Raw genomic sequence first — 22,385 nt, 5'->3', positions numbered from 1 at the left:
TTTATTGTCTACTATATTTCCTTCCTAACTCCCAGAATTCATAATCGAAAAAAAAATGAAAATGCAAATAGCAACATCACAAGAACAAATTACATATAAACCCAAACTCAGTGTAATTGGCAACCTATGTTTGTTGAGAAAGTAGCCAATGTGTGTATCTACTTAGAAAATACAACATATTATTTTTATACATGTATTATGCATAAGTATAATAGCCAAACGAATGATTTAGGCATGAATGTGGGGTTTTATGAAACTTTTTTTTCCCTAAAACCTAGGGTTCCTTGAAACATAGTATAAAATATGGGGTTTTGTGGTACGAATGTCCTAGAACCTGTGGTTTGTGAAATTTGCTCAAAATTCAAACTCAAGTACGCAATCCATGCCAAATTAAATCGAAGATAGCAAACATGACCAAATTTTGTCCTCCATCATCTTAAGCCCAACCCATAGCCTTAGCTCAATTCGATCCATCCAGTGTTGGGCCCACTTAAGGCCATGATTCAGCTACAACCAGAGGTAGCAAATTACAAACACTTAAGGCCATGATTCAGTTACAACCAGACAGCAGATTACTACAAAAAGTCTGATAGTGAAATCCTGATAGATGACATTGCCACTAACTACATTGTAAAAAGAACTAGTACTAACATCACAGCATACTGAGCAACTAGGGCACGGTACCAAGGACATGCATAAGGGTCATGACATCCATATTTAACTATCCTGTAGCTTGAATTACGGTCCCCGTTATCATCAGCAGTGCAGTCTTTTGCATGTTCATCCGATCTTAGGCACTCTCTAATAAAGATACCAAGATATACCACATTGATGATTGTTAAAACTATGGCTGTATTGCGTGGGTTAGCCTGTTCATTCATCCAAGCCATGAGCCTCTTCACAGACGACCTGCAAAAGGAGGTAAAAAATAACATCATTGTGAGATTAGCTAGTAGACATGTTTCAATGTTGAGATATACCATGCCTCTATACATTTTAAGGTAATGTTTTCAGAAACCGAAGTACAGAGCTATAAGAATAAGTTGTAGTATTCTATTGTTAATATTGGTTAGCACAGGTGCATAGGAAATCAGGTTTATAGATGTGAGCTAGCAATTGCAGAGAACTTAACTGCATATATTGATATTAAATCCTAGAATGAAACCAGAAGCCCATTTCAATAATAGCGAATACATAGGTTTAAAACAGTACGCGCCCACATTATATTGGATAGGCTACATCGAGACATTGTGTTATTATATAATCCTTACTCACACATACCGTGCTGATTCCATAAGCTTAGCATCTTTAGCTTTCGCCTCCACTGAGAAGAACCTCTTTTGTCCTGCCCACTGCATACGCTCAGTTCCTTTGCAGATGAAAGGGGGATGTTGCAGACCCTGCACAAAGAACTACAGTCAATCAGTGGCAAAAGAAACAACTATACAAAATATGTTGATTATGGTAAAAAAATATTTAGTGAATATTTAGACAGATAGAAGAGTTAGAGCTGGGGTATAAATATCATTTCCCACCAATCCCAAACCTGTTATCCAAACATGCGTTAGATTATTAGATTTTAAAGTTTAAACTAGGAATCAGACAAGGTGAACATTGGTCTGTACCAAGTTCGGAGAAGTTAACATGTTCTAAAAGTTAGTAGCTGATGCTGGACATGTCACCCTGCCTAGAAGTAATTATGTGGCCTCACAGGTAGAGGCATATGTGCTTTGTATAAGGATGCGAATGCTACGTACCTAGCAGGTCTGTTCCTAGAATGCATGACTTTGTATTGGAACTTAACAGAAAGCGTGGATGGGGCAGATATGATTATATATCACTTGGCCTACAATTTCAGTGGCAGATAACAGAAAGCTGATGTGGACTAATCTCATGGGAAAAAAAGTATTAAGCCATGCAATGGGTGTCAGTATAATCAGACTCCAACGTAAAGAACTCACAAACACATAAACATAAGATTACAAATAACTCCAACGGTTCCATGACAAGAAGAAAATCGAGAAAAACAATGGTCTTTATACAATAGTCAAATAATCAGATGGCAAACATAAAAATAGACAAAAACAAGAAAGAGCAAACGACCATTCATTGGAATCTGCAGAACAATGGATCAATGTTCTATATAGCGTTGATCTGACTCAAAATTGAAATGACAACTTTACAAACTGGTTATAGCAAATCCCCCAAATCATGATAGACCCAAAAGTTCCAAGTTCGTAAACTAGATCTAGATGTGTCCAACTTATTCAAAAAAGAGCAAGACAATTATAACCACCTATAAGTGAAACCCATGTCTATTCAGTACTACCACATTGCCAGAAATCATATACTAGCATACAAGGCCCAAGAACGTAGCATTGTTGGCCCAAAATTTTGGGCTGAGGGGTGTCATGTCACTGATCACCAGATTACAAATTGGACAACTGAAGCTAGGCCTCTTCAGAAATTGGAACATATTTAAACCCACACACCACAATCCATAAGACATGCTGAGCTTCTAGCATATGAACAAAGACTGTCTGAAGCCTAAAGCAACGTGTCTGCAGATATACCATACTTGGGAGGTTGTTCGTCAATGACTAGTAGTACTACACAACAAATTCGTAAACCCCTCTTCTGAAATTTCACGAACATTCGCACGAAAACAAGTCACTGACTAGATTCAAGGAGTCTCTTTTTTTTTCAAGCTGGAAACCTTATTTGAAGGAGCCAGCTAGCGTACGAAATTAACAAGATTGGAATCGCGGATCAAGGCGTGCTTTTTATATATATATGGACTCACCTGCAGGTTAGGGATACGGCGGACACGCGCAGCGGCGGCGGCGGCCGGAGACGAGAAGGCCGTCGTCATCAGCTGGGCGGCAGGGTGGAGGGAGGGCAGCGGCGGGGCTTGGCAGATCACCGCCGAGGATCCCGAGAGGCGGCGGGAGATCTTCCCCAACGCCGACCGCACCATCGCCATCCTCTCTCCTCCTCCTCCTCCTCTCTCTCCTCTCTCTCTCTCTCTTCGTGTGGATACCAGGGTTTGCAGAGGGTTGAAGCTAAATTGATGAAAAGAATTCAGGAGACAGAGATGATGAGAATTAAAGCTCCCCTAAAACTTACAAGGCTCTGTTTAGAACTTTTTTTCTCTTCCAACTTTCAACTTTTTCGTTACACATGGAACTTTTTTAGGGTTTACACACACAAACTTCCAACTTTTATGTCATATCGTTTCAATTTCTTTAAACTTTCAATTTTAGCGTGGAACTAAACACAACCTAATAGTTTTTCTTTTCGGATTAGAGTCTAGAAAATAAATTAAAAACTTGTTTTTTTTAGCTTGGTATAACTCTGAGTAGCTCCCCCATAATTTAACAACCTCATTGTTTGGCATATATGAGGAAAAAGAGAAACGACATATTTAGAAATGAAAATTAGTTTGTGAATTGAACTTTTATATATGTGTCCTTTACGATCTAAAAACAAAGGCTGAAAAATAAACTACGATGAAAGATCCTCAAAGATTAAAAATTCAAATTTTAGCTGATAAGTATAAGAATAAGAAAAATATGAGGCTGTAAAGCTCCCCAATAAGGTTTCCCTTTTTTTATTAAGACAAATTTTATCTCGGTTTTTGTTATCATGCTTATCAAATTGTTAAATGGTGTATTTCATAAAAAAATAATTCCATATACAAACACCTTAAAAATATCAAATAAAATTCAATTTTCAATTTTAAAACAATTAAAACTAAATTAATTATATGCCAATGACTTTATTGTTTTATGTGCCTACACTTAATCTCGTCTTGAGCTAAATCGAACGCAGCCCAAGTCCAAATTTATTCATTTTGTCAAATCTTTCTAAAAATTGAACGCAACCCAAGTCCAAATTTATTCATTTTGTGAAATCACTCTAAAAATCGAACGCAGCCCAAGTCCAAATTTATTCATTTGTAAAATCTTTCTAAAACTCGGACACAACCCAAGTCCAAATTTATTCATTTTGCAATTTCTAAAAGTAGTTGTAGCTGCTAGAAGTATCCTAAATAGGAGAAAACCCACTATGACTCGGAGAAGAATAATAACACTGAACCTGAATTAATTATTAATAAACTAATAGTGCCAATTTTTGAGAGCATGAGATTTTAGAAGACCTGAAAAGGCTGGGTTTTTATCGGCTGACATTAGTTCAGTGACGCGAGGTAAACAAAGTCACAATGACATCATAAGTTTAATTGCTTCAGAGCAATAATATAATCAGCTTGAAACTGACAGGATACGAGATGCAATCAACATGACATCATCAGGACGTAATTAGAAAACACTGGATAGACATGGTCACAAGGACAGTAGTACCATTAGGATCATGTCTAATTTGGTTATTTAAAGACGTAAGACAAGGGTCCTGCTTAAAAACAACATGACCTTAGACTTTTGGTATTCAGTAGAAAAACAGATTTGACAATTGACATGCACTCGTTGAATTCAACTCCACCAACATAAAATTCAACCAATTCAGTCTTTGGTCCCACATGACTATACATTGACTTGCAACAAAAGCAAAAATAACAGCACTAGACTGTTGGTAGTAGTACATTTGTAGAGACCACATCGGCAATAAATTATGCATTTGGAATTAATTAGTAGGTATCTTCATTCACCGCTCATCGTTTGTCCTATAACTTATAAACCATTACTAAAATATAAATTTTAATTTCTTTTTTTGAAAATTTAAATTTTAAAATTTAATTATAAAGTTGGTTTTAACTTTTTTTTAACATTGGTTTTTAATCACCAAGCATACAAATATAAAAAATTTACCCACAAATTATTCTTTAATTTGCTTTCACCTTTTTTTTTTCTGATGGTCTGACCCATATGGTTGGACTTCTTCAGTATTGACATTGCCGCGTTATTTCTCAACGTAATGAAACGAAAGTAAAAGGGACCTAACGGAATGGATGTTATTTTCAACCATACTATTTTTTTTATAAAGTTTTTTAAAAAATATCTACGTTTAATTTGTTGCCAAATTTAGTATATACATTAGAAATCCTGCTAAAATTTTTACATATTACAATCTTGCTAAAATTTTGGTAAGAGTACAATCTAAACATGCCCTTAAAAGAAATTAATCTCCATTAAAAATGCAAAAATAAAAAAGAGAAATGCCACGTCAGCAGGAAACCGCGAAGCTAGCCACCTCTCCTTTCTCCCCCTCTAAACAAACGCCCAGAAATTGATTGAATTTTTTTTTTAAAAAAAAGAGAGGCCGCCCCAAATGGAGGAGGTCGCCGTCGTCGCCGTCTCCGTCGCCGCCCACCAACTCCGCCGCCCTCCTCCTCTCCGCCTCCGATGCCATTAACCCTACGCGCACGGGCCTCCTGGTCGCCGCAGGCCTCCGTGATGCCGACGTGGTGGAAGCGCTCCAAGTCGGCGTTCCAGCGCTCCTCCGCCGTCTCCTCCGCCCCGGCCTCGCCGGCGAGGGCCTCCACCTCGTCGTGCGCGGCGCCCGGCCGCCGCAGCGCCGCCGGCAGGTGCGCCGATGACGCCGGGGGCCTCCTCCTCGCGCGGCGCAGGCAGCTCACGCGGCAGCGGAAGCTGCGCCACGTCGACGACATCGGCGTCGGGCTCGAGAGCCTCGGCCTCGTCGTCGCGAACTCCTCGCCTCCCCCCAGAGGCCGCGCCTCCACGTCCGCGGCCGTCGGCCACCCCGTCTCGATCCCGATCGCGAGGTCCGCGAGCTCCGCCGAGTTCAGAGCCGTGCACCAGCCGCCGCCGAGGGCCGCCACGGCGGCGTCGCCCGTGCTGCTCCCGCTGCCGCTGCCGTCTCCCAAGCCGGTGGAATCGGACACGTCGGAGCCGGATGTTGGTGGCGAGAGGGCGACGAGGTAATGTGATTATATTTTATAATTCTTTTCCCCTCTGAATTATTGGATCATGTCGAATCCTGCGATTGAATGAATTATTATGTATGTGATGATGATCAAGAGATTTTTTTTTGTATTTAATTGATGCGATGCAAGGTAAAATGTGATTGTTTTCCTCAAAATAAATTAAGTTTTTGTTATGCTGCGAAGAGATTAAGACGCATAGGAAGGTGCAAATTTTGTGATTGATTAGGCATTTGGATGTTGGGCATAGCAATGTTAACCTGAAACTGCAAATCTATGTTGTTTCCTGATGCTCACTTGTCTTGTGGTTGCAGGGTGACAAGCCAGATTGTTCAAAATTTTCCTGATAATAATAATAATCTTCCTGACAATAGTTCAAAGCGTACTACCACCTCTAGTCACCACAGGAAGGTGTTCCGAGAGAAGTTCCAAGATAAGAGTTCAACTGAAACTGCCAACTTTCGGTTGAACATTCCTGCTAAAAGTGCTCCAAGCAGTGGGTTTTCAAGCCCCGTGTGCAGCCCTCGAAGATTCAGCAATGCCGAATATACGACACCAACTGCTCAAGGTCCCCAAGCGTGGTCCGCTCCATCTGTCCGCTCGGTAGATTCTATGGCAACTTCATCTCCGCGGATTTCACCTGAAATATATACAGGGGTTACAGAGCAATCAACTTTTTCTAACTCATTGAGAAGTCCTATTCTAATGTCGAAGAATTCCAGTGCCCCTCCATCACCTCTGCACCCAAAATTATTCCCAGAAAATAATATGTCACGTATTGAAGGCAATGGGAATGTCAGTTTCCACCCATTACCACGCCCTCCTGGAGCTATAAACTCAATGCAGACAAGCATTGTTAACCAGTCTGCTCCAAAAGTTGAAATGCCCTCAGTGGCTGGTCAGTGGCAAAAGGGAAGACTCCTCGGTAGCGGCACATTTGGCTGTGTATATGAAGCTACCAATCGGTATGTGAGTGTTTTTCTTTTTTTGGTGTTATCAAATTTACGGATGCTACTTCATGTTGAGCTTTGAATGCAATTTACTGACATTAACATGCAGGCAAACTGGAGCTCTTTGTGCAATGAAAGAAGTCAACATAATTCCTGATGATGCGAAATCTGCCGAGTCTTTGAAGCAGTTAGAGCAGGTTAATTGACTGTGTCCTAAATAAGATTACATGATGTCCATTTGGGGCAACATAAAAATCTTCCATTTATCACTGCCATTAGTTTATCTAAATGTATTGTTATATTAGTGTTCCTGTTTACTTTTTTTATGCTGAGAAATAAGCTTCTATGCCCAATCTAAATACAATCAATCTTCCTTTGAATAAAAAAACTAAACTCTAATGCCCTCCATTTTGTACTCCATTTCTTAGTTCCCACTGCAAGTTGAAAAATGCAGTATTTTCCCCTCCAATGACTTGACATTTTGGCAATTTCCTTTGTTCACTGAGTTTCCTATGTTTCAGGAAATAAAGTTCCTAAGCCAATTCAAGCACGAAAACATAGTGCAGTATTATGGAAGTGACACTGTAAGTCCCTGTGGAAATCTGATCAAGTATGTCCATTGTCATGATTTATTCTGAAGTTGTTTTTGGATCGTGCAGTTTGAAGATCGCTTCTACATTTACCTGGAATATGTTCACCCAGGTTCAATTAATAAGTATGTCAAACAACATTATGGAGCAATGACGGAATCAGTTGTCCGCAACTTCACCCGCCATATTCTTAGGGGTTTAGCGTTTTTGCATGGCCAAAAGATTATGCATAGGTGTGTGCAAATCTCTATCCTTGTTTACTATTTTTTTGTTGCTACATCATCTATTAGTTTGACTCCAACTGCTGTGTGTGTGCAGTACTTTACATATCCTTCTTTTGGTTTAAATATTCATTTCAACATGGACAAACTGTCTTTTCTCAGTTTATTTTGGCATGTTCTGTCTAACTGTGTCTTGCTCACCTCACAGGCCTCATCTTCACTTTCACCTATCTTGCTATTACTTCAGAAAATCATTATCTTTATGCAAATCATTTATCCTTTTAATTGCTATTTTGCTGCATGTAAAAGTTGGAGAACATCAAACTAATTTTAGTTTGAGTAAAGTGTACGGGCGGTCCTTAAACTTGTAGGGGTGTGTCATCTAGGTCCCTAAACTCTCAAAATGCATATCCAAGTCCCAGAACTTGTCATAGTGTGTCATCTAGGTCCCAAATCACCACAATCCCTTTACGATCCTACGTGGCGTTGATGTGGCATGCCACACAAACATGACGTGGCATTATTTTGACTGACAAATGGGACCCATTTATTTTTTTCGTTTTTATTTTTTTTCTTATCTTTTTTTCCCTTTCTTCTCCTTTCTCTGTGATCTGTGCAGAAGAAAGGGAAAGAAAAGAAGAATGAAAACAACACGAAAAAGAAAAAGGAAAGAAGGAAAAAAAAGAAAAGGACATGTCACGTCTATGTGGCATTGCCACATCAGCGTCACGTAGGATCCTAGAGGGATGTGTCAATTTGGGATCTAGATGATACACTTTGACAAGTTCTGGTACCTGGATATGTATTTTTAGAGTTTAGGGACCTATATGACACAACCCTACAAATTTAAGGACCGCCAATGTACTTTACTCTTTTAGTTTTTTGTGAAGATACTAGTACTTTCTGCACTTCCAGAATTTTGTTTATGTTGGTCTCCGCTTCAATTTATGTTACCTTATGTCATGTATGTGAAAGTAAACATGTCGACTCTTACAGGGATATCAAAGGAGCAAACCTGCTAGTTGATGTTAGTGGTGTAGTCAAATTAGCTGACTTTGGAATGGCCAAGCATGTGAGTATATCCTCAAACAGAGTACAGTAGCATTTGTACATATGGTACTTTATTGTGTATATCCATTTTAAACAGCATTTGCATGTCATTTTAGAATGACTGAGCAACAGCTTAAGCTATCATCTAATATTTTTCCAAATCTAACTAGCATCACTAAACAAGGGAGTTGTTGGATGCATTTGATATGTGCATATAACTTTTATCTGCTGTATGTTGTTGAGCTCTTGAATCCCATTGAGTTTATGTTCATTGTCAGCACTATTTGACATATAATTGTATTTTGTGGTACTATTAGCTCAGTCATATGCACGGAACCGTTTGATAACATGCTCTGCTTTGGGTAATTTTTAAAATAAATGTATTCCCTTATTACATATATTCTGTTTAATGTACTGCTTATGTTAATCTCTTTCTTTTAGTTAAGTACTGCAGCCCCCAATCTTTCACTGAAGGGAACACCATACTGGATGGCCCCAGAGGTAGGCATACACGTTTCTTAATAAGTTAAAACATCTTCTATCAAGGTTCAAAGAAAAACAAACATCGAGCTGTATAAGCGGTAGCTCCATATGATGCAGTGTTTTTCTTTGACCTTATACTGTTTTATCCATACTAAAGATAGGAGCTCGCTTTGTTTAGCTTCTCCTGGATTTGGTTCCTGAATTGTAGGGTTGCAGTATTTAAATGGATACAGAAAAATAAAAATACTTTGTCCGACACATGTGCCCAGCACATGGGCTTGTACAGCTCCAACCCAAACTCAGTTTATGTAACAGATAATGCAAATGTTTTTTAAAGTTGATAGGTTTGGTTTTGTCTTGTTTGCTTTAATTCAATTGAAATTACATTCTTTAATTCAGTTGGTCTCAGATGATTAGGCTACCCAATGGTTTAGTACGACAGATGTCTGACCTGAAACAACCTCACTAACATTGCTTTTTCTAATTTACAGCTGTGTTGGAAGTTCTACTTTCGAATGCAAATAAATTTAGCTGTAACATTCTTCGGAAAGGAGCTACGGAAATTCTGTTACACTCTTGTACCTTTATGCCTATTGAAATCTAGATTGTTTCTTCTCCTGCAGATGGTTCAGGCTACACTTAATAAAGATGTGGGTTATGATCTTGCTGTTGATATCTGGAGTCTTGGTTGTACCATTATCGAGATGTTTAATGGAAAACCTCCCTGGAGTGATCTTGAAGGGGTAAGAACTTGGAGTGTTCATCTTTACATGAAGCTTAGTAACATGCATGTCATGACTGTAGTCTGCCTATTGTAATCCCTAAATATGAACCACTTCACCCAACCAACATTTCTTGGTATCAATTATTGTGTTTCAATGCAAGTGTCACGCACACATAACCATTGTAATACCTATGTAACATGTTAATGTGATAGGTGTAGCCACTGAATGGCTTGGTAGTTTGGGTATGAACAACTATACATAAAAAAGTATTATTCTGAAACACTAGTCATAATAAATCATTTTTGTTCTACAGCCTGCTGCAATGTTTAGAGTTTTGCATAAAGACCCACCAATTCCTGACAATTTATCTCATGAGGGCAAAGATTTTCTGCAATTCTGTTTCAAGAGGAATCCAGCAGAGAGACCAACTGCAAGTGAGCTGTTGGAGCATCCATTTATCCGGAATTCAAGTCATTACAACAAACATGGTTCCATACATTCATTTGCGGGGATTAAATCCAATGTAAGTCTATGTCTCCCAGATAAGCTCTTTGCCACCCACATGAGTATGTGATGTCACTTTATATGACAGGATAATAATAATGGAAATGGTTCAAGAGACAAAGCAGCCTCGAAGAGTGATTCCTGCGTGAAAGGAAAAATTACTGTAGGGTGAGTAGTTTCCTTTTATTTAGTGCTGTCTTACCTTAAAATGTTATTTTATTTGATTTTTCATCTTCTTAGATCATAACATAGCTGACATGTTTTATTTGCCAGTGAGCCAACCAATGCTAGGCCTTCCGAATCGTCAGCTTTTCGATTGACTCCACTATCAATCCAGGAAGTTGCACCTAACTTCTCCTCTAGACCCTTAGGTCTAACCTCCAATCCTAGTCCATCAGCCAATTTAGTGAACACTGTATATTTTCCGATTGCAAACTCTCAGCGTAGTCCTTTGCCAAGACCTAATGAAAAGGAGGCTCTGTTCTAAAGATATCAAGCATGCCATGGGGAGTGTGATTTCCATCTCGGATCATGTTCATGTGCACAACTTTGAATGCGAACTCGGTCCTAACTGTATTTATAGAATTAAAGCAGAGAAAGAATAGGAAGATATAAGAAGGAAGATAAATCTTGTGAATCTTGGATGTTGCGCTGTTATATCAGCTACACAGCAATAAGATAAATGGTGGAAGACATCCCAGAAGAGACATACCTTGCACTAACAATCATGTGATGGAAGACATAAAAGTTTTGCAGCAGCCATCTTTAACTAAGTTAACCATTTTTGTGCAATAGTTGCACTATATGAATTTGTACAGCTTACATGTTCTTGTAAAATAGTGATTGCCTATTTGGACATGCGACTAAATGTTGCTGAATGTGACGGATCCATGAAAGCATGGGATCTTCATTGTTTTGGGATATTCTGATGGCATTTTTTTTTTGTAACATACAATCAGGAATAACTGTAGATAAGTTGAAAGTCCCTTATTCTAATCTCATCTAACAGGTTCCACTGCTGTGTAATCATATTTTTGTTGTATTTTTGTACAAAATGGTGTGATTATAAATACTAGTATTTACCCAACATGTTTCATTTGATTTATTGGCGGTAAAAAGCTTTAGTACAGTACTTACTTTGTATGTGCATACTGTATGATAAATTACAAATCGGTAAATCCATTATGAACACTAGATGACCAATGGCTCAAGTCAAACTACCTACATACGCGATTGAGAATGTGCTAGTTTGTAAACTAGTTGTACAATTTCTTCACAAAATTAATCGCTATAAACAGTCGCTTAAACAGTTGTACAGTTTTTCCACAAAATTAATCGCTATAAACAGTCACTTTAGACATAACTCGTCACCGCTCTTCAACTTCCAAATTCAAGCTTCTGAAAATAGTATTTAAACCCACATGAAAAAAAACATATAAAAAGAAAAGACATTAACCAATAAAAAGTCTTTATCATGGGTAATAGAATTTGTGACACTAACCTTGTACAGGATTCTGTTACCATTTTGATGTTTACATGCAATACAGTTCATACCAAAGTATACAACACTGGAAAGCAAAATGAGTACAATCAAGCAACAAGTTTAGTGCGGTGCATTTGTCCTCTGGAACATACAAAACCTGATGTCGTTTGTTGGTAAATGTAAAAATTCATGAGTATTTCTGGCCTAGAGAAACTTAGTAACATCTGGCACACCTTCCTTGCCATGCTCTCAGTGATTGAATGACAGAAATTTATTGTCATGTCTTTCAGCATTGCTGCCCAACCGAATAGCTGCTTCACAAGAGCAATTTGATGTTCGGTTCCCCTGAAGTTATTGATTTCTACCTCATGAAGGAATGCCAACTTTAGTTCCTCAGTTTTCCAATTTGGTGGAAGATCACAAGTGCAACTTGATGAACATGCAGCTCGTGCCTGGAACGAATGGCATATTAGTGTAGTAACATCAACTTGCCTAAAGTTGCCGGGCTGCCTAAACACCCTCAGGATGCATCACTGAACAGAGATTGCATAAGAATGACAACTGCAAACTAGTTTGAAGCCAACCTTTCGCAGAAATTGTAGTTATGTGCTATGATAAAGTTGTGCGAAAAACGTAAGTATAAAATTACCTAGATCCTCAGGTATCGCAAAATTAATAACAAATTGCCAATCAGTATCATCCCTAAATCCTAATTGTGTTTCCAAGAGCGTGTGATAGCCATGTGACAACTCAAACTCAGCCAACCCCATCTAGAGCTACGTCCAAGTATTAAAAAAAAGGGCAGTATGACACTTGCTGAGAAAAATGTTGTCAAGACATGCATAAGCCATAATGCCATATATTTACAACATATATCAGTAATTCAATATCAATTCAAATCACAACCTAGGGTAGGGAATCTAGCCAAATAAAATAGCAAATCAAGCCTAGGTGTGACAAAGCATGAAAATGCAGACTGTAGTCCACAATTTCCTTAGTAACTCTGTATTATATAAGCAAATTAAGGATAGTTTTTAGCTTTTACCTGCGGATTACTAGAATAAATATCTGTTGCCAGCTCCAACCTTCTTATACTAGTGCTCATTCTCAGAACATGGAATACGCTGGGACCAATGGCATGTCCACTTGCCAATACAGTAAGGCCCAGGAACATAATGTCAGGGAGCATTGTCATTTCTTCCATCAAGTATTCATTTTCAAGGTCATTTAGTTCCTGTTGTAGAAAGTAAAACATATAAGGACAGAAAGATCTCACTTGAAAAAAGTTATTAGCACAAACCAATCAGTTGCCATACGTTAACACTTTAATTTTCATTTTCTTGTATACAATCTGGAGATTCTGAATCTAGAAAAGAGGGGATCATATATAACAGTTGGAGTAGAGAAACATATCCTTTGGGGAAGTGATTAGGGGTCATTACAAGCTAACAATTTCATTTGGATTTGTAAAAAAAAAAAGGTCTGGACACTGTAAGTTATAAGTCTGGCCAAGTCAGAAAAGTGCATTGGTTATTCCCATGAGCATACTGCATATCTCAATTTTAGAATGGCAATGATAATATATAGTGCACAAGTACAAATATTGTCTGTACTCGGTTCACATTCCCTTGATTATTGAGGTATCATGTTCCCTTCAATAAATAATAAACTAGTACTGTATTGCATAGTGCTAGCATATGCTAGTTCTCATGGTAAAGTGGAAAATGTAGCACCATCAATTAACAGTAAGATCTAGTGGGAAAGAATAAAATTTTAGTGTGATCAAACATGATGTATGGGCTTGACTCTTGAGCAATGCAAAACATACATGTTAGTACCTCAACAGCATTTACTAAATTTCATATGTCTTGACCAAATATTAAGATATTATGCAAATGAGTATGGTGAGATAATCATCTATGAACCACCTTGATTTGTTCGCTGCAGTGAATACACGGTAATGCACAGTGCTCTCATCTATGATGCTAGTAGAGGAATTGAACTCACCGACATATAGGCAAGCGTGAGGGAAAGACGGTCGAGGGCATCAAACTGAAAGCGCTGCAACAGCCTTAAACAATCGCCATTGTGGCCGAAGTCCTCTTGTCCAAATGCAAGATAAAAGTGAGTTCCCAGACACTTGACATTTGCCATGTTGCCAAACCGGACGGAGCTTGGATCGAAAGCATCCTCCCAGTGGAGAGTCTCCAGCTGAGGGGCTGAGATGTCGGCCACCGGTTGACTCATAGCCAGAGGATCGGAGAAGCAGGAGATCACATATAGCGCGCCGAGTGCCGGCGCAACGACATTGAGCTGCTTCAATCCTTTCAGTCCCCCCAAACGAATCTGCAGGAGAGACTCCGAGTGGATGCTGAGATTGCTCAACCCATGGGCATTCTGGATGGTGAGTCTCTTCAGGAATGGGGACCGCGGTGAGGAGACGGCGTCGCCGAGGTCGCACGGGCGGTGGAACCGGACGTTGTCGAGTGAGAGGAGGGTGAGCCGGGAGAACACGCCGGAGCGCGGCATGGCGACGGCAATGAACCCTAGGTCCAGCGCGAGGTTGGCGGCGCTGGCGAAGCAGGGCAGCTCAAGAACTTCTCCAGCGGCGGCGCCCTCCCCCTCGTCTCTCTTCGTCTTCGGCACCACGTTGAGAAGCCCTAGATAGCCGGAGAGGCGGCGCGCGGCGAGGGGGAGCCATTCCGCGACGGATCCAGCGGTGGCGCCCACGGCGGAGACGAGGAGGAGGCGGAGGGGAGGCGCTCCATGGTAGGCGAGGGCGGCGCGGATGGCGCGGGCGTCGGCTGTGGAGACGAAATCGAGCTCCGGGAGGAGGTACCAGAGGGAGCGCCAGCGCCGGGAGAGGACGCTGGTCCGCGCGGCGGCGCTCGTCCCTACCCGGAGAAGGATTTGGACGAGCAGGTCGTCGGGAAGCGCGCTGAGGCGGTCCTCGCCGCCGCCGCCGCCGCCGTCGCCGGCGGAGAGCTTGGCGCGCTTGGCGGTGCCTTCCTCCCCATCGCCGTCCTCCATCGACTTGGGTGGGTTTCGTGTTCGGGGGCCCAAAATCCGGAATACTGGAGGAGTTCTAGGGTTTCGATTTGATATGGTATGAATTCAAATCTCCTCTTCGTTTTGAATTTAAATTTAAACCTTGCGATGAACAAATTTGGATTAGGCTCCTCATTTCACCACAAATTACAAATCCCATATAGTACTCCCTCCGTCCCATAATATAAGGGATTTTGATTTTTCGCTTGTAACGTTTGACCACTCGTCTTATTCAATTTTTTTTTGCAAATATAAAAACCGAAAATTTGTGCTTAAAGTACTGTAGATAATAAAGTATGTCACAAATAAAATAAATAATAGTTTCAAAAAAATTTGAATAAGACGAGTGGTAAAATGTTGCAAGTAAAAACTCAAAATCCATTATATTATGGTACGGAGGGAGTAATTCATTGTAACAAAACATGGCTCCATACGGAACTGGAGATGCGGTTGGTTAGTGATGGAGGCATGTCACGAGGGTCTTCGACCAAACCTACCGAAACCACCAACTCATGAAATGTCGGTTGAACCCAAGGGGTGCGTCTAAGGGCCTGTTTAGTTCACGAAAGAAAATTTTTGAGTGTCACATCGGATGTTTGACCGGATGTCGGAAGGGGTTTTTGGACACGAATGAAAAAAAACATGATTTCATAACTCGCCTGAAAACCGCGAGACGAATCTTTTGATCCTAATTAATCTATCATTAGCACATGTAGGTTACTGTAGCACTTATGGCTAATCATAGACTAATTAGGCTTAAAAGATTCGTCTCACGATTTTCCCCTCTAACTGTGCAATTAATTTTTTTAATTTATATTTAATGCTCTATGCATGTGTTCAAAGATTCGATGTGATGTTTTTGGGAAAAAAATTTGAGAAACTAAACCAGGCCTAAGGCGAAGCCGTAGGGCGAAGCTCTTGAGCGAAGCCTAATGACGAAGACCAAAGGGTTCGCTATCAAGCTCACCATCCGCCTGAATCATCACTAAGGGCAAAGGCCATAAGACGAAGCAAAGAGGCCATCGCCCGAAGTAGAAGATGCCTTCGGCTAAGGGCTTAGGAGGCTCTGTGGCCCATGGAGGCCTTTCGCCACTAATGGGCTGGCCCAAGAAAATCGCCGTAGGGCCCATGAATACAAAAGACATTGTATACCCACACTAATGTCTCTATCATAAGGGTAACTATGTAAATTTCCCTTATTAACTAAACCCTAAAGGGTATGAACCTGTACTTTGTAGGGTCTATTCGTTTTGAAAGAATTTTGTAATACATAGAAATAGGACAAATAGAGGAATAAGAATAGTAATTTTTCAAGAGGTTTGATTGGACGGAGAATTTCTTATATTTTTCTCCCTACAACTAGTAGGAGAGAAAAATTTCCTTTGGTATTTTATATCTATATTCTTCTGAATCGAATGACATTTATAGGAATTAATCTTTAGAAATCCATGTCCTTTGGAATTCCTCCAAAACAAATAAGCCTTATTCATTTTTACTACTGATTTAGCTGGTGAGAATTCTGATAATTTAAAAATTTGGAAGTAGCCGCATATGCCAGAAGCTCTCCATGTGCCCTTTGCCACCATTATTAATCTAGGATGTTACTCCTAACATTTCCCTTAGATCCTTATGTATGTCTAGCCTCCCATTGTTCATCAACCAATTTAGTGAACACATTAATCTTTCAAAAACAAACTCTCAGGTCTCAGCCTAGTCCACATTGCCAAGGCCCACTGGAGAAGAGGTTCTGTTCTAAAGATTTACAGCATATGCCAAGGAAGCGTGACTTCCATCTCTGTTAACTTGTACCTTACACAATTGAAACATACAAAGATAACGAGATAAATCCTGCACATCCTCCATGTTCTAACTTTCTATCAGCTGCTCAAAATTAAATGATGGAATGAAACATTACTGCATCACATATGAGCCCTGCCTGCTCTAACACTCATGTGATGGAAGATATGCCAAAGTTTTGCAGCCATTAACTTTAAGTTCTAACCAATTTTGTGCAGCAGTTACACTACATGAATTTGCACGGCTCACATGTTCTTGTAAGATAGATGGCTGACCTGCATTTTGTCTAATATCTGAGAGCATTTTGATGTTTACATGCAACGCAGTTCAAACCAAGTACAAAACTAGAAAGCAAAATGAGTCTAATAGTCAAGCGTCAAGTCTGGTGCGGCGCATTAGTCCTCTGGAACATACAAAACCTTACGCCATCTGTGGTAAAAATAAATTTTCATGCATATTTCAGGCCTAGAGAAATTAAGTAACATCTGGCACACCTCTTTCGCCGTGCTCTCAGGGACTGAATGATAGAAATTTATCGTCATGTCTTTCAACACTACTGCCCAACTGAATAGCCACTTCACAAGGGCAATTTCATGTCCAGTTCCCCTCAAATTATTGATTTCTACTTCATGAAGGAATTTCAACAAAAGTTCCTCAGTTTTCCAGTTTGGTGGAAGATCACAAACGCAATCTGATGAACAAACAGCTTGTGCCTAAAACAAGCAGCATTCTATTAGTGTAGTTACATTAACTTTGCCTGAAAAACACCTCGGGATGCATCACTGAACAAAGATTGCAAAAGCATGACAAATGGAAACTAGTTTGAAGACATTGTAGTTGTTATGTGCTATGATAAAGTTGTGCGAAAAAACGTGAGTATGAAATTATCAAGGTCCTCAGAAATTACAATATCAGTAACAAATTGTCAATCAGCATCATCTCCTAAATCTTAATTGTGTCACCGAGAGTGATAGCCATGTAAACTCAGACTCAGAAAACTTTCAATCTGGAGCAAAATGCTTCCAAGCATTCAAAAAGGAAAGAGCAGTATGGCACTTTGTCAAACTTGCAGAGCAAAGTTTTTCCAATAGGACATACATAAGCCACATGTTTACTACATATATCATTATCAATTCAAATCACTACCTAGCGTAAGGAAACTAGCCAAATAAAATGGTGAATCGAGCTTAGGTGTGACAGAAAATGAAAATGCAAATTGCATTCTGGACTTCCTCGGTAAGCCTGTAGTAGATAAACAAACTAACAATAGTTTCAGCTTTTACCTCGAGGTCAAGAGAAATATGTGTTACTAGCTTCAACCTTCTTACACTTGTGCACATCCTGAGAACATGGAATAAGCTGGGGCCAATGGCATGTCCATTTGCCAATACGTTGAGGTTAAGGGACACAATGTCAGGGAGCATTGTCATATTTTCCATTAAGTATTCAAAGTCACAGAGGTCCTTCTGTAGGAAGTAAAACATGGCGATTATATATAGCAATTGGAAAGGAAGGATAGAAAGATCTCATTTAAAGAAAGTTATTAGCATAGACAAATGGTTGTTGTAAGCTAACAATTTACTTATGATTTTCTTGTAAAAAATCTGGAGATTCTAAATCTAGAAAACAGGGAATCAAAAAGAGCAGTTGGAGAGGTACAGAAACATATCCTTTAGACTATGTGATTAGCGAACAGGACATGGTCAGTAGAAGCTAAATTTCTTATTAAAAAAACTATGGCCATTGCATGTCTAGCTAAGATATAGGAAACTGCATTGCTCATTCTCCTTAAGCACACATGGTATCTCAATTTAAATTTGGCAATGATAATATACAGGGCATCATTACTTGGTTTAAATTCTCTCCACTATTGAGGGATCATATTTCCTTTCAGTAAATATTAAACTAATGCAGTACCGCATAATCATTGCACATAATTCTCATGGCAAGGTGGAAAACATAACACATCAATTAAGAGGATAAAAAGACATAATGGGAAAGAGTGAGATTTTGGTGGGCTGAAATGTGGCGCAGGGGCTTGAGCAATTTAAGACATACCCGAAATACTTCACCGACATTAACTAAGTTTCATCTGTCCTATCAAATATCAGGAGATTATGCATATATGTATGGTGATAATCTAAGAACCTCCTTGATTTGTTTGCTACATTGAAAACATGAGTAAACAGTGCTCTCTTCTGTGATGCTAGTAGTATGATACTATGATGTACTCAACATAGGATAGGAATTGAACTCACCGGCAGAAAGGCAAGCGTGAGGGTAAGTCTGGAGATGGCATCACGCCGAAAGCGCTTCAAGAGCCTCAAGCAATCGCGGTTGTTCTTAAAGTCTTCTAGTCCATATACAAGAAAAAAGTAGGTTCCCAGACATCGGAGACTCGCCATCTCGCCAAATTCGACGGAGCTTGGATCAAAAGCATCTTCCCACTGGAGAGTCTCCAGCTGCGGGGCTGCGATGTCGGCGACCGGTTGACTCCTAGCCTGAGTATCAGCAAAGCAGAAGAACACGCTTAACACTTGCAGTGCAGGCGCCACGACATTGAGCTGCTTCAATCCTCTCACACTCCTCAGGTCCAGCTGCAGGAGAGAATCCGAGTGGATGATGAAATTGCTCAAACCCTGGGTGTTCCGGATGTTGAGATTCTTCAAGGATGGGAACCGCCGCGACGAGGCGGCGTCACCGAACTCGCACGGGCCGTGGAACCGGACGCTGTCCAGTGAGAGGTCGGTGAGCCGGGCGAACACGCCGGAGACCGGCACGGCGAGGGGAAGGAACCCTAGGTCGAGAGAGAGCTTGGTGGCGCTGCCGAAGCAGGGGAGCTCAAGAAATGGGGAGCCATCCTTCCCCTCCTCGTCGTCGTCGTCCTTGGCATCTCTCTTCGGCGCCATGTTGAACAGCAACAGATCCCCGGCGAGGCGGCGCGCCGCGACGGGGAGCCATTCCGCCATGCCGTGAGGGGCGGCGTCCTGGGCGGCGACGAGGAGGTGGCGTAGGGAAGGCGGTTCATGGGCAGCGAGGGCGGCGCGGATGCTGCCGCCGTCGGCTTCGGGGACGAAATCGAGCTCCGGGAGGAGGCACCAGAGGGAGCGCCAGCGGCGGGAGAGGACGCTGGTCCTCGCCGCGGCGGTGGTTCCTCCTATCCGGAGAAGGACTTGGACGAGCAGGTCGTCGGGAAGTGCGCTGAGGCGGTCCTCGCCGGCGGCGGCGGCGGCGGCGGCGGCGGAGAGCTTGGTACGCTTGGCGGCGCCTTCGTCCCCATCGCCGTCCTCCATCGAGTTGGGTGGGTTTCGTGGGCCTGGAACTCAAACGTGTTGGCCCAGCCCAAGTGCCTTACATAACTGAAGCAGCAGAGGAAGTAGAATAGGACCCTGTTTAGATGGGACTAGAAATTTTAAGTCTCTATCATATCGAATGTTTGAACACTAATTATAAATATTAAACGTAGACTATTAATAAAACCCATCTATAATCTTGAAATAATTCGCGAGACAAATCTATTAAGCCTAATTAATCCATGATTAGCCTATGTGATGCTACAGTAAACATTCTCTAATTATGGATTAATTAGACTTAAAAAATTTGTCTCGTAAATTAGCTTTTATTTATGTAATTAGTTTTGTAAGTAGTTTATATTTAATACTCTAAATTAGTGTCTAAATAAAGAGACTAAAGTTAAGGTCCCTCATCCAAACACCAGAAAAGACGAGGAAATAAATCCTGCGCATCCTTGATGATGTAATCCTCTACCAGTCTACAGATGCTCACTACGATGGAGTATAATTGTGTAAGGAAGCATTGTTGCATCACTCAATGTAAGTTCCACTCCCTCTGTATCATTATATTATAAGTAATCAAATATTTTATAGAAAAAATTAGCAACATCTAAAATATCAAATTAGTTTCATTAAATTTAACATTGGATTTTGATAATATGTTTGTTTTGTATTGAAAATACTACTATATTTTTTTCTATAAATCTAGTTATATTTAAAAAACGACTTATAATATAAAACTAAACGTAGGGAGTAACTTTTTTTTTACAGCAGTTTGTAATATATAAATTGATACAGCTTCCTTAGAGAGCATGGAAACTAGCCAAATCTATATCCAGTAAACTAGCATACTAAGTCTAAAGCTCAACACGTAACCATACCACGTCATCACTCACTAGCAATAATTATATATTTAACTTCATGCAAGCATACAACATCATCTACAGTTTATTTAATTATACAAATCAACATGCAAGCATATCTAATCATCACCCCTCACATCATTTACATAATATTTTAACAAATCTATCTATCATTTTTATAATATTTAACATATACTTATTAACACGTTTCACATCATTTGTTTGTTTCATGGTAAGTACTGATAAACACAGATCACTAGTACAGATCCTTCCATTTGTGACGGCCCATAACAAGACTGGAATTTGCGGGCCGTCACAAGGAAGTAATCTCAATCGGGCCAAAATTTCGCCCGATTGAGATATGGTCGCACAGCCATGGTATATCGGCATAAAACTAAAACCCGTCACGGATGACACTTATCTGTGATGGGCTATAGTTGAGGCCCGATTGAGATGAGGGTTCCATATCTCAATCGGGCCCTAAAAGAAGCCCGTCACAGATGAGGGTCATCTGTGATGGGCTCCAACTAGAGGCCCGATTGAGATAAGTTTATTGCCCGTCACAGATGACACTCTTTTTTGATTGGCCTTTTATTAAGGCCCGATAGAGATTACTTGTATGCCCATCACGGTTGATTGTTTTAGGGCCGTTACAGATATTTGTTGCACAGTATAAATACTCCCCACCACCTAGTGTAACTGTATCCCACAGTTCACTATTTTGGTGGGAGGCTGTAGGGGGCGAATTTTTGTCCTTTTTCCAAGGAAAACAGAAATTAAATTCCCAAAAGTAATCAAAATGGATCAATCAAGTGAGTAATATAAATCATTAATTGAGCAATTTCATCACGTCTTACTTTTGCAATACTGATCTTATAATATGTGCCTCTAATTTGTTTTTTTTAGCAATTGATCGAAGTTGGATGTATGCCAAAAATTTGAAACGTCATTCTACAGAGTACCGAAAGGGCATAATAAAATTTATGAACGCCGCGGAGGAGGATCGGATAAAAAGAAACAGTGATTACATGTGTTGTCCATGTGCAGATTGCAAGAACGAGAATATGTTTGATAGCGGAAAGGACGTACACGGTCATCTGATACAACGAGGATTCATGGAGGGCTATACATGTTGGGTGAAGCATGGAGAGCAAGAATCAGGAAGTGGAGCAGCAGCAGACAGAAGTGGTGCGCATAATTAGGAAGATGAAAATGAGCATGAAATGTTTATACCTTCTCCATTGGGCGGTGAAATGGTTGATGTGGATCACGATCTGCTGCAAGACATGTTACGTGACGTTGAGGACCCAGCCCAGAATGAGAGAGATGGAATGAAATTCAGCAGGTTGGTAAGTGATTCCGAGACGCCTTTGTACGCTGGATGCAAAGCAAAACACACTAAGTTGTCAGTTACCTTGGACCTAATGAAGCTGAAGGCAAGTAGTGGATGGACAGACAAGAGTTTCACAAATCTTTTAG

General features: G+C 40.4%; 4 protein-coding genes across 6 annotated transcripts; 1 reads left to right on the top strand and 3 right to left on the bottom strand.

Annotated features, from left to right (window-relative positions):
- Positions 1–411: 411 nt before the first annotated feature.
- LOC4342268 (uncharacterized) lies at positions 412–3,038 on the bottom strand. Of its 2 annotated transcripts, none has more exons than XM_015790665.3 (3): positions 2,804–3,038; positions 1,282–1,412; positions 412–909 (listed from the first exon to the last, which is right to left on the bottom strand). In XM_015790665.3, the coding sequence occupies exons 1-3, from the start codon at positions 2,981–2,983 to the stop codon at positions 624–626; spliced, it is 597 nt and encodes a 198-aa protein (XP_015646151.1). In that variant the 5' UTR covers positions 2,984–3,038; the 3' UTR covers positions 412–623. The 2 variants fall into 2 exon arrangements, with proteins under 2 accessions (XP_015646151.1, XP_015646152.1); XM_015790666.3 differs by having other exon boundaries at positions 1,282–1,400.
- Positions 3,039–5,238: 2,200 nt separating this feature from the next.
- Positions 5,239–11,509, top strand: LOC4342267 (mitogen-activated protein kinase kinase kinase 5). Of its 2 annotated transcripts, none has more exons than XM_015789490.3 (11): positions 5,239–5,896; positions 6,214–6,864; positions 6,959–7,046; positions 7,371–7,433; positions 7,509–7,672; positions 8,657–8,732; positions 9,152–9,211; positions 9,817–9,936; positions 10,232–10,441; positions 10,511–10,590; positions 10,696–11,423. In XM_015789490.3, exons 1-11 carry the CDS (start codon positions 5,361–5,363, stop codon positions 10,907–10,909), a joined length of 2,262 nt encoding a protein of 753 aa, XP_015644976.1. In that variant the 5' UTR covers positions 5,239–5,360; the 3' UTR covers positions 10,910–11,423. The 2 variants fall into 2 exon arrangements, with proteins under 2 accessions (XP_015644976.1, XP_015644978.1); XM_015789492.3 differs by having other exon boundaries at positions 5,249–5,896; positions 10,302–10,441; positions 10,696–11,509.
- Positions 11,510–11,873: 364 nt separating this feature from the next.
- Positions 11,874–14,981, bottom strand: LOC4342266 (putative F-box/FBD/LRR-repeat protein At4g03220). Its single transcript, XM_015789314.3, has 3 exons — positions 13,913–14,981; positions 12,951–13,139; positions 11,874–12,357 (listed from the first exon to the last, which is right to left on the bottom strand). The coding sequence occupies exons 1-3, from the start codon at positions 14,933–14,935 to the stop codon at positions 12,013–12,015; spliced, it is 1,557 nt and encodes a 518-aa protein (XP_015644800.1). The 5' UTR covers positions 14,936–14,981; the 3' UTR covers positions 11,874–12,012.
- Positions 14,982–16,918: 1,937 nt separating this feature from the next.
- LOC4342265 (putative F-box/FBD/LRR-repeat protein At4g03220) lies at positions 16,919–20,075 on the bottom strand. The gene is made up of 3 exons (XM_015789616.3): positions 19,009–20,075; positions 18,034–18,216; positions 16,919–17,463 (listed from the first exon to the last, which is right to left on the bottom strand). Exons 1-3 carry the CDS (start codon positions 20,041–20,043, stop codon positions 17,146–17,148), a joined length of 1,536 nt encoding a protein of 511 aa, XP_015645102.1. The 5' UTR covers positions 20,044–20,075; the 3' UTR covers positions 16,919–17,145.
- Positions 20,076–22,385: the final 2,310 nt, after the last annotated feature.

The sequence above is a fragment of the Oryza sativa genome, chromosome 7 (genome assembly GCF_034140825.1).
Source record: "Oryza sativa Japonica Group chromosome 7, ASM3414082v1".
Lineage (NCBI taxonomy): Eukaryota > Viridiplantae > Streptophyta > Magnoliopsida > Poales > Poaceae > Oryza > Oryza sativa.
Note: the sequence above shows the minus strand (reverse complement) of the source record. Positions and strands in the feature narration are given on the sequence as shown.